This window comes from Cryptomeria japonica, chromosome 7 (genome assembly GCF_030272615.1).
Source record: "Cryptomeria japonica chromosome 7, Sugi_1.0, whole genome shotgun sequence".
NCBI lineage: Eukaryota > Viridiplantae > Streptophyta > Pinopsida > Cupressales > Cupressaceae > Cryptomeria > Cryptomeria japonica.
In genome coordinates this window covers 559964148-559980881 of record NC_081411.1, presented here as the reverse complement: position 1 = coordinate 559980881, position 16734 = coordinate 559964148, and the positions used below count along the sequence as shown (strand labels likewise).

The window sequence follows — 16734 nt, the reverse complement described above, 5'->3', positions numbered from 1 at the left end:
ATTTGCCCTTAGAGTCTTATGTCAGCCTTGCAGTTCATCCAATTGAGAGCGCAATTGGAGCTTGTTTGAAGCAATCCACACAAAGAAGAGGAGCAAGTTAGCGCAGAAACAGCTCAATGACCTTGTCTACGTGCAATATAATCTTCGATTGCACTTAAAAAAGGTAGAGGAACTAGAAGGTGGTCCAATTGACTTGGATGATATAGATCCTTACAGTGATTGGACATCACAAGAGCAGCCTCCATTGTTTTCTGACACTGACATCACTGATTTGGAGAGGCAGGCTATGGAGGAGGGGAGTGGATTTGGTTTCAAGCTGGATGACATAGAGGAGGATGAGGATGAGGATGAGGATGAGGATTCATTGCCAGTGCCAGAGGCAGGTGGAGACATAGCTTCATCCAGGATGGAGGATGAGTCTCAATCAACCATACCGAGCGAGGAGGCACAGTCACGCCAGTCACACAGCAGACTTATACGACTAGACAGTCTAGACCCTCTAGTTCTACCTCTCCCCACGTTTTTGCTAGAGCTAGGAAGAGGAAGTTGTAATTGTAATTTGTAATGATGTATTTACTTTTGTTTTTACAAAAACTATTTAGTAATTTACTATTTTGCTTCCAGGCTTCCAGCGATCAGCATTCCTCATGAGGATGCGATTTTGTAGACACTTTGCATTTAAATATATCTAGAATCAGCTTGTTTCTTTTGTGTTATCATTTATTGACTCATTGGATGCATCTTCTCATTAAATTTTGCAAAAAAAATGCATTTTTTACTAAGTTTAAGCGTGTTTTTAAGTTGTCGAGTTTTTCGCCGAGTTTTTCCGAGTTTTTCCCGAGTTTTCGCCAAGTTATTTTCCCAAGGGCTTGGCAAGTCGAGCCGAGTCGCGAGTAGTTCAACTATGTTCTAAACTATAAAATAGTTAGAGGGTCTTCTCTTCAAAATTCATTGGAAACATGAATATTTTAAGGTTACATATGGTGAGCATGTTTTTATTGGAATTACATTTGAATCGAATCATAAGAATGCATGAGCCAAATTATAACCATTATATATTCTAGGCAATCTCCATTCCACTATATGATAAAAGCATCTCTAATCAGAGAACACAAATGCCAAATAATGCCTTCATAAGTTAATTTGACATTTCCAACAGTTCATACACTTGTATAACATCTTGATGCAGGAGCATCCATGAGTGTAAGAGCAATCTTGCATCACCCAAAATATTTGTTTAATTTGGTTAAGTTTGGTGAATAATTATATTTTTTATAAGGGCTAAATGCAGGCTATTATGTGACTCCATGTACCTTCGAAAGTGTCCAAAGGGGCATACGAGATAAAATAATTTATTATTTATGGCCTATGTCAAATGGTAAATGTATTTTTCAGCAATGGACACATGTCAGTGATGATTAAAAAGAAAAATGGAGGAATTTCCCACCTTGGCATCAACTTTGGCAAGTGAAAAGACTTGTTAATGCATGTCAAAGTGGTCGTTACAAAGGGTAAAGGAAGAGTCACTTTATTAAACGCCCACTTTGGAGAAGTTGAAGAGTTACAAAGCAAATGAAGAGATCTATCTCTTAGGAACCCAACTTTGGAACTTGAAGAGACTTGCAATATTTGGTCTTCTTTTGGCTATGTGTTGCTTTTCTTGGTGACCATGTGTTGCCCACCTAAAGGAGGTGTGGGATTTCCAAGAGGCACAACAATGCTATAAATTGAGGGCTTGGTCTAGTTGTTTAATAATTAAAAGTTGAATCATTCAGAGTTGAGTTGATCATTTGAAGTTGAGAAGAATTCTCCTTCAGTTCAGAGTTTGAGAAGGAAAGCTTGTAGCTCCAGCTTGCAAAAAAAAAAATTGAGATAGCCCATGTGGCTATGGTTTGTAAGTCTTTCTAAATATTGTAATCCATTTTATTTAAGTGATAGAGATAGAGTATTTCTTTCTTGCAATTTCTATGTTGTTGTTGTGTTATTGTTGTTGGGTGGAGTAGCCCTTCAGCAGTGGTATCAGAGCATGCATTTGGGTGTGTAAAGGAAGTACCCTTCATCAGTGGCATCAAAGCAGGTGTTTGGGTGTGTGACGGGAGTCCCCTTCATCACATCTAGACCATAACCCAACCCATTTACACAAATCACACAATTATGAAGTCAGCTCACGTCTTGGTAATTTGTTTTAGATAGGTCTATTTCTTGCTCTAAATTTCCATAGGGATTCTTTACATCAGCTACTTTGCTATGATTTCACTTTCAACAAAAGTCAGCTACTTTCCTATCAAGAGGGTATCATCAATGAACTGCTAATGAGATGAGGGAGAAGTAATGGATGTCATAGATATTATTTCTAATTTCTGCTCTATGTTCACTTTGTTAAGGCTCCTCCTTAAAGCCTTGAAAATGATAATATGATGAGTATCAGAAAAATGGTTTTCCTCGTGAACCTTCAAAGAAACTTGTGGGCATGTTGTTTATAGAGCATGTTGTTTATAGAGCAGAGAAATGAAGAGAAGAAAAGCATTTTGAGAACCATCGGCATCATAGGACTTCAAATCCAAACTTCTTATAAATTTTTATCCTAAAGTTCAACATGGTGACACACCCCACTAATATCTATTTTCCTAACAAAACTTTTCATTCCCTACACTAGACAAGCACACCAATTCATGGGCTATAATTATACTTCCTAGTAGTTGCTTTCGTTTGGTAAATATTTCATGATTGGATAAGATAAGTCATGATAAGATGTTTCTATGCAGTGTTCCATAGCAACCCACCCCAACCCTTGACCCCTTAAAAAAAATGGGCTGTTTTGGGAAAGAGAGCCCACCGGACTTGGAGACAGGGACAAAACATCCCACCTGTGTGAGACAGATTTGTCATTGATGTCAAAAAGAGATGCAGAAGTGCTATCCAAACAGAAGCAGAAGTTACAAATGTGAAGATAAAATATGCAGCCTAGTATTGAAATGTGGAGCCCTAGCGTGGTATATAAAAGACAAATGCAAAACAAACATGAACCATACAAGTACAGATGGATAACAGGTAAATACAGAATGCAAAGATGTATCTGTTAGTGACAAACGATCTAGCAACTACATTGAGCATAGTCACAAATAGTATCGAAGTATGGTATGAATGCGATACGCAAGGAAAATTCTGAATAACATTGTAATTCCAATATCAAAATAATTCTGCTTGTGTGGCAAACCTAAGTTACCGAATCGGGTACGGATACGGGTACGGGTACGTAGTTTCGGTACGCGGATACGGCAATATTTTTTGGAGGAGGTTGGGTACGTTTTGGGTACGCCTCTTTAATAAACATCTGAAATCATAAATATATCCATATTTAATACCTAAAACTTTAATGTCATAATAATATAGATTTATATTATATTAAATTTATAATTTTATTAACTATTATCTTAATACCATATTAATATAAAGTTATTTGATATTATTTAGTTTTTAAACATGTTAAATATTAATAATAAATATTTACAAAATAAAGCATAACTACTTAATATAAATACTACTTAATAGGTCATTCATAAAATAAAACATGTATGATAATAATATAAATAAAATTAACAATAAATATTAAATAATATTTAATTTAATATTAATTCATATAATTTAATATAACTAATTTAAGTTTAAATTTAATAAACAATAGAATTTATTAAAATAATTGTAAGCTTCTTAATGTTGTTAATAATAATAATAATAATAAACGATATTAAATTTAATAAAATTCTAATAAATCAAAAACCTAAAATTAAAGTTAAAACTTATATAGAGTAATTAAAGGAGAATAAGAAAACACTTCCGCACATTTGGTTTAATCTCCGACCATCCCGACAGGAGGCTATTCGAATGGATGAAAGAGTGAATACACCCCACCGGCTACTGCTAGGATTGAAACTGTTCGAAAGGAAGACTATAGATATTCCGACAGCAAGGGTGGAAGAAATGTTTAAGTGCGACCTGAACAGAAGAGTAGTTGTCTCTGTAAAACGCATGCAAACCATGCCGTCGAAGTCTTGCTAATCTGCTACTGCTTGCAAAAATACATTGAAAAATATTGTTGTTTAGGGTTGTGGTCATATATTTTATGGTAAAACGGTTAAAGAAAAGTCTGAAATTTTTTATTTGACCATTGGAATCGTTGTGAAAACCCCTTGTATGGGTTGGAATCGGCCAAGTACGTTGCTTGATGATTCCAAACGAATCCACCTCAAGAATATCGTATCCAGCCCGATTCTACAGACATTTGTATCCGAATTCGATTCAGAAACGCATCGTACCCAGATACGTGAGGATTTTCTGCCGATTCGGTAACTTAGTGGCAAACCTGACATGGATCTGTTTCATATGAATATAATAGAGACGGCAGTGAAGTAGCATCCTAAAGAAGAGGCAGGGGGTCAGGGATGTGTATATTGTATTTCGAACTGGAAAATTAGAGTTGAATATTGTATATTGACCAAGGGACATTGTCTGAGTACAAGAGTGAGTCATCTAGCCGTGACTTCATTCTGTGTGAACTGAAGGAGCAGATCAATCAAAAGCAATGATAGGATAATAATGGTTGAAGAAATTAATGAACACTGTTCCTAGTATTGGATACACAGTACTAATTGAAATAGAGTGTTGCTTGTTTTGAAGTCGTCTTCAATCTTCTCTGTCTTGATGAATTGCCCAGACCGTATAAGAAAATGGAGATACTTTATTGCAAATTCATGGTCTGCATATATATTTCAAGAGACGGCAAATATTTTCCTGAAAATACAGAGTCTGTGTATTGGATTTATTTTATTCTAAAAGGTCATTTATCAAGATTTTGAGTTGTGTATGTTGCAAAGTTCATCATCAGGCTTCATTAATTATCAGCGGTTCATATGAATGATCTTCTCACAGATCGGTAATTATTTGCTTAATTGATTAGTTTTGGTGGTTGTATAGTTATAACTATGCTGACCGGTTGTGAGCAGGTACAAGTTACAACTATCCTCTAACTATCTAACGAATAAGAAAACAGTATTTATAAGACTAAAGGATTTGTGAAAGAGGTGTGTGTAGGAATTGTTGCTAAGGCTGAGAAACTTATGAAAGGAAACCTCTGATGAAAGATTATAGTGTTGTGAGTATACATGATTGTGAAAATTGAGTATTGTGATAGTAGCAATACATTGTTGGCATTGCATTGTCATTGATGTCAACCGGTATGGGATGACTACCGGTAGAAGAGATGTATGTGCAACACTGCTATGGAGGATTACAAGATGTTAGATCTTGGGTACCTTGTGTTGCAGAACATCGGTAAGGTAAGGAAGATAATCTGAGGAGTCACCTATACACAAGTTACTGCCTTACTTGTGAGATGAGATAGAAAGATGTTTGAGCGGTGGTTTGTGATGAAGATGCAGTCACCATGAGAAGCAATGACTGACAGTGAATGTGCTCACATCAAATCACATGTGCCTATTTGAAGAGATGCTGCACAAACAGGGAAGCCACATGAGTACATTGCAGGATGCAGAAGATAAGGTGTCACTCCACTGGTAAGTGGAGCTTATCTCCTATTTATGCATTGTGTGCATAAGAGTGAAGAGGTAAAGGCAAGTACTTGAAGGCTCACACCGGATCTACCGGTGAATTGAAGGAATGCCTTAAGTACATGAGATCAAGGTTATGCACTGGACCGACAGGTAAAGCATGTTGAGATGCCAATACAGAGGAAGTGTGAAGTGTTTGTCACCTTGACAAACCGGTAGAGGAATGAACAAAATTGATCAGGGAAAAGGTAAGGCTAAGCAGATGCAGTCAGAAGTAGATTGACCTGATTGAAGATGTAGTCTTGTGAAGGTTGATGACATGGTGTCATCAAGAGTGGTAACCGGTATGTAAGCCCACCGATAATATTGGCAAGGTGCAGATACAGAAGACTTCCCACTTGATGGGAATGTGCATGCTTAGGTCAGTCATGTCTGAAGACCGGTTTGAGGGTTACACCGGCAAATTAAGAAAGGTCATGACAAGGACAACTGGCAAGGTGTCATATGCCAGTAGGGTTTGTTTATCGGTAGATGAAACTGGTTATTTGGATGTTCGGTGACTAGGCATGAACCGACATAACAGTGTGATGAGGTGGATACTGACAGTGATGCCACGAGAGGATGAACTGGCAATCGTGCATGAGGTGGCGAACCTGCATCAGATAAAGATGGAATGTACATCGACGGGGTAGGTGTAGAGTTGGTCGACATTAATAGAAGGTCCCACAAATCACGGGACATGTTGCAGATTGTTGTAGGGGTTTGTGGCTCGAGGTTTGGAGGACAATCACGAGACAGCAAAGAGTGATTGAGGAGATTGAGACGGATGAAGGAAACAGTAGAACCAAATCTTGGTGTTTGACCAAGAGACCAACTGATAGGATAAAAGCATAGCATCAGAAATGAAAAGCGTGATCTAGGAGGCACGTAAATGGCGGAGCTGTACAAGTTGACAGTCTGAAAGATCAAATCAGACAAGATCTGATTGGATTTGGTTTGCCTCGAGGATGGTGAATAAACCCTAACCGCCTGATTTTTGAATTGCCTTTTTGATAGGAAACCAATTTATAAATATGAAAGCAAAAGACATTGTTACGTGCTACTGTAATAGAAGAATATTGTGCTACTGCGAAGGGTGATACTTCTGCATGTAAGAGCAAACTAGCAAAGTGCTTAACGAGCATTTGAGAAGTGAGTGAGAGTGAGGGAGAACCTGGTTGAAGCGTTCAACCGGTAGGAGAGAAGAACCGGTAGTGTTCATACCGGCAGAGCAGAAGTGAAGGAGGCTGCAGAGAAAGTATACAAAGAATTGGCAGAGTGTTATACCGATGAAGAGCGGGGAGTAAGGTGGAGATCCAGCAGAGTAGAAGAAGAGGATAAGTGTACCAGTAGAGTTCAACGGCAGTTAAGCAGCAGAAGAGTGAGTCGGTGTACAAGAGAAGGCATCTCACCGGCAGAGTAAGACATATGATAAGGTTGCAAGATTCACTTGTAACAAGATATCTACTTATGTATTTGATGTCTATATTGTGAAAACTGAGTTGTAGCTCGATGCAGGGGTTGTAGCTCCTTGGGTTGATGCCCTAAAGTCAGGGGTTGGTGCTCCTTGGGTTGGTGCCCTAAACTTTGTAACTGTGTTTTCATTATGAGGCTGGATTGGAGCAGTAGACTCCAGCAGCATTGCTCACCGAGGTTTTTCCCATCTTGGGTTTTCCTCGTATATGCTAGTGTTATGTGATGTCCCTTGTGTGATTGCATTTGTGTTGGTCTCCCCACTAACAAGTAAGTCTGCATCGAGTTAGATCTATGCTCACACAGGATTAGTAAAGGGAAAAGAAAGTTGAGAACCACTGATTCACCCCCTCCCCCTCTCAATGGTGCATTGTGTCTAACATACATCACAAGTATTTTGATGAGATTGTTTGAGTATGTGTGAACAGAATATTTGAAGGTTGGCAGTATTCAGTTTGTAAGAGTTTACTTGCAGATTTCTAATGTTGTGAACTGTAATACTGAACAGAATATCTGAAGATTGACAATATTCAACTTGCTTGTATACATCTAATATTGTAAATTGTTTCAGATTTGAAGTCAGTGACAGGTTGTTTGCTTTGTGGCATCCTTATGGTTGGTGCCTCAAAGATGCTGAGTTGGTGCTCAGTCTGTCAAGTGGTGATTTTGAAAGAGTTTGGTGATTCCTTAGGGTTGGTGCCCTTAAAATTTGTACACATGATTGCTTTGTGAGGCTGGATTGGGATACTAGATCCTAGCAGCACTTACACCATGGTTTTCCCATTCTGGGTTTTCTACATATTTCATGTGTATTGGATTCTATGTGAGGTTGCAGTGTTTTTAATTCTGATTTTATGCTTATCAGTTTATCAAGAATATTTTAATTGTTTAAGGATCTGAAATTTTATCTTCTACTGACTCACCTCCCCCAACCCCGCTCCCTCCTCCCCCCCACCTGCTCTCAGTAGAAGAATTTTATTCTACAGCCTGCCACCCACAACCACCACCTGCAAGTGGGTACATCCAAAGTGCATCCCACCTATAGGGTGCATTAGGGGGAATCCCCAACATGCCTTGGATGGCCAAGGAATCCCTAGGACTACCTCAACCATCCCAACGATGCCTAGGAGTCCCCATGACTCAAGAAAATCAGAAACTCTTCAACGCTTCCCTGGAATCAACTCGCAATCACCTGCACATGAGATATTAATAACCCTCATATAGCACTAGCCAAAATCAATAATGAGAGTCATAGCTCAAGATGAATATTTTGTGGCATTTCACATGTCGATAGAGTAGACTAGCATGAGATCGCTACAAAGAGTTACTGACAAACACACTGCTAAGTAGTAAATATAGAAAACTACCAAAACTTTAAACAAGAATAATAGCTAGAAAAAATGGAGATAATATAGACATTTTTAATTAAATATAATTACTAAAACAAAAAATAGAGACAATATATACATTTTTAATTAAATATAATTACTAAAACAAATATATCTGAAGAAATTGTACCATGTACTGAGCAAGCTCCGTGGCCGTATGTAGATCACTTTTGGCACCAGTTGTAATATGATCTGGGCCAAAAACCAGCTCCTCTGCCACTCGACCACCCATGCAAACATCAAGTCGTGCCAATAATTGTTGTTTGCTAATAGATGTTTCGTCCATTGCAGGCAGCTGTGTAACCATTCCTAGAGCATCCCCTCGAGGAGTGATTGTTGCCTTGTGAACAGGCCTTGCACCAGCAGTATTCAATGCTACAACTGCATGGCCACTCTCATGATATGCTGTAAGCTGCAAATTTATATTAACAAGTTACTCTAGGGACAAACTGCTGTTTCTAAACCTTTAAAAATTCTAAAATTCATTAGCATGATATTGAACTAATCTTTTTGTAGCATTTAGAAAAAAGTCTATAAAGAATTGTAGATTGAATGCTGTATGTCACATTATTACGGGCAGGATCTATATAGTCTTACCTTTCTTGATTCCTCCGAAATCAACATGGATTTACGTTCTGTCCCCATAATTATTCTATCCTTGGCAAATTCCAGATGTTTGGCTGAGACCTTGTCACTGCCTTCAACTGCTGCCTTGATGGCTGCGATATTAACCAGGTTTGCCAAATCTGAATCAAACATGACACATGAAGAAGCAAATGTTAAGTAATATGATGAAACATAACAATTGACATAAAGAGGTCTTCAAGTATACACGTTTAAGAACAGAGACATTAACCACAAATCGAATTTTTCATCCAAATATTTGCATAACTAACACAATGGCCACAAGTAGATTAAGCTGAATTCATAACCTTACTGACCTGCTCCATTGAAACCCACTGTACCCCGAGCAATGGCCTTCACTTCCACATCATCAGAAAGAGGCTTATTTTGCAAGTAAAGCTCTAAAATTTCTTGTCTGCCTCGAACATCAGGACTTGGAACCACAATCTACAAAAAGAAATATTAGCATTTGTTATCATTTTTTTATAAAAATGAAGCAAACAAATCAAACAATCAATGCAACGTGTAGGATAAGTCTTTATATACTAATTGTGTAACATTTCCTAAACAGCAACTTTCATAAAAAAAGGGCAAACAGGATGTAGTGGCATGTAAAATATGATTCAATGCAGATAAACAAGCAATAAAATATAAACTCAGATGAGGATGAATGGCAGCCCAAAATATTTTATATGATAAATTTTGCCAAATGCTAAACATTTTAACTTATTCTTTCAAAAATTAGATTTTGCAAATGGCAAAAAAAACATTTTTACAAATTATTGTGCAAAAAACATTATTAATTATAATTTTACTATAATTAGCACAACATAGTAGTATAAACCATAGAAGCAATAATCGCGACTGATCATGATTAATTGCGGATCGGCAAATTTGGCGATTAATTCCCAAAAAAAATCGTGGAAAATTGGTCAACGATTTTTGGGGTTTTTCAATGACTTTAACGCAATTAATCGCGAATAAAACGGACCCATAAATTGGGTAAAAATAACACACGAAAATCACTAAACCGCCAAACCCTAAACTGCCGCGAAAATCACAAAATCACGCGAAAAAATCATCACGACGCCTTTATAACGGACGCGGGGTTGTAGGAGGTTAAACACAAGTTTCCTCCTTGCCATTTTCGTCTCTTCTCTGCCAGGTCAATTCAAGTGTTGCGACAGAGCCGAGCGAGGTTGATTCGTCATTCAGGTGCTGCGAGAGAGGTATGTTGATTTCTTCCAAATATTTTTTTGGGGGTTTTCAATATGTTGATGATTTTGTTGGGCTTTCAAGATTTTTTTTAAATCACAAAACATATTCTGTCATGCCATATTCCTATTTTTTGGGTTTTCAATAATATTTATTCTGAAAACTATGTATTCTGATAAAAAAAATAATGTAATCTAACATTAATACATTTTTTTTTTTATCAGAATACATATTTTTCAAGAATACATATTTATCAGAATACATTATTTTTTATCAGAATTTCTGATAAAAAATAAATGTATTCTGATAAATACGTTTTCTTGAAAAATATGTATTTTTATCAGAATACATTTATTTTTTATCAGAAATAAATACGTTTTCTTGAAAAATATGAATACATATTTTTCAAGAATACATATTTATCAGAATACATTATTTTTACGATGCTTTACAAAATACATATTCTGTCATGCCATATTCCAATTTTGGGGGTTTTCAATAATATTTATTCTGAAAACTATGTATTCTGATAAAAATAATAATGTATTCTAACATTAATACATTATTTTTTTTTATCAGAATACATATTTTTCAAGAATACATATTTATCAAAATACATTATTTTTTATCAGAATACATATATTTTTTATCAAAATTTCTTATAAAAAATAATGTATTTGAATACATATTTTTCAAGAATACATATTTATCAGAATACATTATTTTTTATCAAAAATTCTGATAAAAAATATATGTATTCCGATAAATACGTTTTCTTGAATAATATGTATTCTCAGAAAAAAAAAAAATATGTATTCTGAATCAGAATATATTAGAATTTTTTATATATTAGATGCACAGTTAAACTTGACTTAATATATTTAGTCAAGTTTAACTGTGCATCTAATATACAGTCAAGTTTAACATGCATGCCTTCACATTGACACAAACACTGCTCTTACACCTACCTTTAAGATTATTTATAAACATGACTATCATTGATTATTTGACTGTTAAAGGTTTGATATAGGTGCCCATATAACTGTGTGACTTCTTACTATCATTTCTTTGTCTTGATGTCATAAATTTATGATTTAATGTCACTGTTGTTTGTGGTCTTTTGTACTAGATTATGTATCGAGCAACTTCCCACATTTACATTTGCAATTCAATCGCATTTACATTTGCAATTTACATTTACATTGAGCAACTTCCCACTGTACTAGATTGTGTATTGAAATTCAATCACATTTACATTTGCAATTTCCTGTGTCAATGAAATTCAAATGCAATTATCATACACAAACCCAACCCAAGATCCCTCAGAAATAAAGATTGAGTGTAATGTTTTTGCAGATCTGATTCTTGATCAGAATGCCACATCAAAAAGACTTTGCGTGGACACATTGCACAACAATTCCTGGTAGCACAAAGGTCCAGTGCAATTGGTGTCTAGAAGAGATCAGTGGTGGAATTTATCTTTTCAAATGGCATTTGTCCAAAGAACAAGGAAACAACACAGTGATATGCAAAGCATGCCCTGCAGATGTCTCATATCAGGCAAAGAAATCTCTTGAGGGGATTGCTGAGAGTAAGGCAAAAAAGGCAAGAATTGGGGTTGAACTAGGTTCTAGTTCTGTAGATCCCAGGACAAACCATTTGGGTGAGGAGGATGGCGAAGATGGGAGTTTCAAGGAATGTGGGTCAACACCTAATTCCATAGCACGTGGACCAACCACAGGTAGAGGAAACATTAATACTTTCTTCCAACCTCGTACTACACCAGGATCACAAACAACTCTGGAGAGTATAGGATGGAGGAGAACTGTCACTGAACAAGCAAAGAAGGCCATTGGTAATTTTTGATATTCCTCTCACATGGCATTCCATGCTTCTAGAAATCCATATTGGCAACCCATGGTAAATGCTATTGCAGCTGTAGGACTTGGGTTTCAAGCCCCGTCTTATGAGTCATTGAGGGTTGGTATGCTGAAAGATGCAGTAGAGGATGTTCAAGATGTTGTTAAACAACATCGGTTACAATGGGCTAGAACTGGTTGCAGTATCATGTCAGATGGTTGGACAGATAGAAGGAACCGAACTCTCATTAACTTCCTTGTCTCTTGTGAGATTGGCACTGTTTTTCTAAAATATGTGGATGCATCTAATATGATGAAATCCACAAATGCATTGTTTGAGATGTATGACGTGGTAGTTATGGATGTAGGGCCACAAAATGTGGTTCAATTTATCACAGACAATGTTGCTGCTTGTGTTGCTGCAGGGAGACTTCTGACAAATAAATACCCTTCTGTGTTTTTTACACCGTGTGCAGAACATTGCCTTGATCTAACACTAGAGGACATTGGAAAAATAGAATGGGTTAAGGCGGCCTTTCAGATGGCTCACAAGGTTACCAAATTTGTTTATAATCACATGAGGGTTTTGGCTATAATGCGCTCTTTCACAGGAGGCAAGGAGCTAGTTCGACCAGGGGTGACAAGATTTGCAACATATTTCCTTGCATTACAAACATTATGTGAACAGAAAGGTAATTTGAGGCGAATGTTTGTTTCGGCTGAGTGGATGGAGTCTGGCTTCACAACTCAAGCAAATGGCAAAGCAGTTGCAGAGTATATGTATTCTACCACCTTTTGGGAATCAATTGAGCAGATTGTAGAATTTTCAGAGCCTTTAGTAAAAGTCTTGAGACTAGTGGATGGGGAAAAACCCCCCATGGGATATGTGTATGAGGCCATGGATAGGGCCAAGGAGGTGACAAGGAGTAAACTGAAAAATAATAGTGATAGGTATATGCCATTGTGGGACATAATTGATAGGAGATGGGATGGACGGATGCACACTCCTCTCCATGTTGCAGGATACTTTCTCAATCCTTTATTATTCTATAAGACTGACTTCTTGGAAATTGATGCTGAGATCAAACGAGGATTTTTCAAGTGCTTGGAAAAAATGTTTCCTGACTTGGAAAAATTTGATGCGGCTACAGTAGAGTTGGAAGTGTACAAGCATGCTAAGGATTTTCTCTCTTCTAGGGCTGCTATACAAAGTAGAAAGACTATTCAACCAGGTAGACTATAAACTTTTAACAATCTCTTTATTTTGCCAACATGCTCATTAAGCTCGTTAAGATTATAAGATATTATTAGTCTTACAATATCATCTCCATGGGATGTGTTTTTCAGCTGCATGGTGGGCTTCTTTTGGAGACGAAATACCAAATTTAAGGTGGATGGCAGTGCGCATTTTGAGCCAACCGTGCAGCTCATCAGCTTGTGAGCGTAATTGGAGTGTTTTTGAACACATACATTCCAAAAAACGCAACCACCCATCACAACAACGGCTGAATGACTTGGTATTTGTTCATCACAACCTTCACTTGAAGATAAAGAAAGCTCTAGGTGAGAATATTAATATATAGTTGCAGTTTTTGAAATTCTATTCACTATTCACTATTCACTATTCATTGTGTTTTTCACTAATTTCTACATGGGCAAAATCAGGAACTATTGAGGATGGCTTGCCAATTGACCTCAATGAGATATATCCAGAGTGTGAGTTGATTGCTGCTGAAGATGTTGATGATGATGATGATGATGTTTATGATGATGATGATGTTGTTGCTGATCGTCCACTTGAGACTGAAGATTTTGATATCATGAGGCAAGCCAACTTTGCTCCTCAATGGATGGATCGAATTAGGACAGGCTCTCACCAGGGAGCTTCATCATTAGAGCCTCCTGCCCTCTAGCATGCCATTGCCTACATTTGATATTTTGGAATTTTGTACTTAGTTTACAAGTTGACTTTGTTCAAAGTCACGAACTATATTGTAATTGACATTTTGACATCTATCACCATCTAGATATTATTTATGGTGTATTTTGTGCAACGTAATCGGTGATATGAATATAAACAACGGAAATCTATTTCCTGCAATTCATGCGTTCAAGTGTCTATTTTATTTGCCTACAATATCTCTATGCTATGGAAATGCCTTAATATATATAAAAAAAGTAGTTTTTGATTGTTTTTCTACAATTTTTTACGTTTTTTTGTAAATCCGATTTTTTCCCCATTTTTTGAAAAAATCTTATACTTTTGATTTGCCGATTAATTCCCCAAACGATTATTGCTTCCTTGGTATAAACAGTAAATATTATGTTAGAAAGTCGAATTTATATAAATTTTTGGATGTGCATTGTACAGGTATGGGAGTAACATAAGTATGGGGATGCAGTTATAGGGTTGTTTCTGTATATTTACATATAATAATAAAAAATTAAAATTCAAAAAATACACCTTTATCTATGCATTACAAAATAAAAAAGCTAAAACATTAGAAATTTTCAGAATTCAAAACTCTTCTTAAGGATAAAACATACAAAATTATGACAATGAACAATGAAAACATTTAGAATGTGGTTTTCAATATTGAATATCAGATTTCATCAACATTTCATGCATAGTAACTAAGAGATGGGGGTACTCGGAGACACCAAAGATTGGTATTAGTACCGCTACGGCTAATTTTCAAAAATAGGAGATGGGGGTACTTGGAGATGCCAATTTTTTTAATATAATTTAATAATTTCCAGAAAATGTCATGACATAGAAGTTTGAATACAGGAACAATGGTAAAGTTTAACATTAACTTTACAATTGAAATTAAAATTGCTTATAATGCTGGTACCATAGCCAATCTAAATGGTTCAGTGAAAGTAAGGTAATATAGGTGTTAAGCACACTCAATATTGTCGGCTAAATAGTAAAGGCAATTTCTCTTTAGACCATTACAATGACAGTAAATCAGTTACACAGTCAGTAGATCCAATCTCTATAACTTTGCATGCATTTTTTGTCTTCATGCGATGCAGTTTCCTTATTTCCCTTCGACTTTGCTTTTTCCCAGACTTATTTTATTTATTTGCATTCCTTTTTTGTGTTTTGCACTAAGTTTTTTGGCGGGAGATGTCAATTTCTGGTCATGAGACTTTAGAGATGGCGGGAAACGGCAGCCGAAAACACCCTAAGCATCAGGATGTTTTTGGGGACGCCTCATGTACCAGAGACAAGTCTCCATCTTTGAGACACATCTCAGGGGGTAGGAGACGTGTCTCCCAGTAACCACAATTTCATGTATCAAATAATAAATAATAAACATTCATTCAAAAAGTGAGACTCAACTGTGTAAGTGACAAAATCTTTGAAATGCGAACAACAAAAAAGAAGTTTAGAAGAAAGTAGTAGGCATTGTGTGTGCCAACAGCAGCACAGTGGAAAAATTTCCAGCCAGAGATGTCAAAATCATTGCTAATTGCTCCCTTCAAAAAGAAATAATAAACGAACAGTAGGGGAAACAAAGTACAGGTAATGATATAAAAATGTGTAAGTCATTTTCAAAACCACTTCTATGTCATTTATATTTTTTTTTTCTTGTGTTTAACATTGCATCCACCACTTCAATATGCCTGCCACGGTAAGTGCATAAATTACATGAGCCCAACCGCATCCCATTAATGGTATGTCCCTCACTTACCACATGCATAAAAGCATATGCAGCTATCAGATGTCAATTATCTACTGGCATGGATGCACTTTCAGGGTTTGGGGGTACCCCTATGGCTATGGACATTCATTTTCTTATTTCAGAAAAGGAGAGACTGCCAATAATTCTGTATCTGTGCAATTTATAGCCATATTTCCAAGAGATGTTACAGGCATGGTTCAACAATTTCTTGGTTGTTTTCTCATTGATCTACAAGTATCAGAACCAGAGTTTGAAAACTCAGACTCGGCGTGGACTCGGTAGCCCAAAATAGGACTCAGACTTACGACTTGGACTTGGGACTCGGCAAAATACTTGGCTAGGACTCGGCAAAAGAGAAAACAGTAGTTTTACCATTAAAAAAAAATGAAATTAATTCATTTAGAGAACATGAAAGCTTAATTTGACTATCAATTTGTCATAATTCAAACATTACACGTCATGATTTTCAAACAATAAATATTTGAAATTTCATAATTCATACTCATAGTTTCAAACTTTCAAATGTATGACAGCATCTTAAATTTATAAATGTTTGCTTATAATGATATGTCAAAATGAGAAAAACGACCAAATACAATCTACATCTTCCTCTTTCCCCTTCTAATGTAACTCAATTTGTCAAGCATCGAACTAAAGGTGCTACAGTATAAAAATGATGATGAATTGTTTCTTCATCATTGTTTTTTGGATCTCAAATGTTCCTCTTCTCCTCTCCTTTCCTATTTTGGTGTTCAGCCCTATTTTGGTCAAGATTGGACCAAAAAAAAGTGAAGAAAAAGTCACTTTTTATGTTTTTTTAACCTCCCAAGCGGGCACCCAAGTGGAGACCCAAGAGCCCATGCCCAAAACTCATGAG

The 16734-nt window shown here is 36.4% G+C and overlaps 1 protein-coding gene across 2 annotated transcripts in view; it reads right to left on the bottom strand.

The window, feature by feature from the left end:
- The window catches only part of LOC131031152 (ATP-dependent zinc metalloprotease FTSH 11, chloroplastic/mitochondrial), a 150034-nt gene that overhangs the window by 36324 nt on the left and 96976 nt on the right, over positions 1-16734 (bottom strand). For both annotated transcript variants that reach the window (XM_057962195.2, XM_057962194.2), the window contains exons 12-14: positions 9409-9538; positions 9065-9213; positions 8598-8879 (exon numbers count right to left, since the gene is read on the bottom strand). In XM_057962195.2, coding sequence (XP_057818178.2) covers positions 8598-8879; positions 9065-9213; positions 9409-9538 — 561 coding nt within the window. The remainder of the gene's footprint in view (positions 1-8597; positions 8880-9064; positions 9214-9408; positions 9539-16734) is intronic.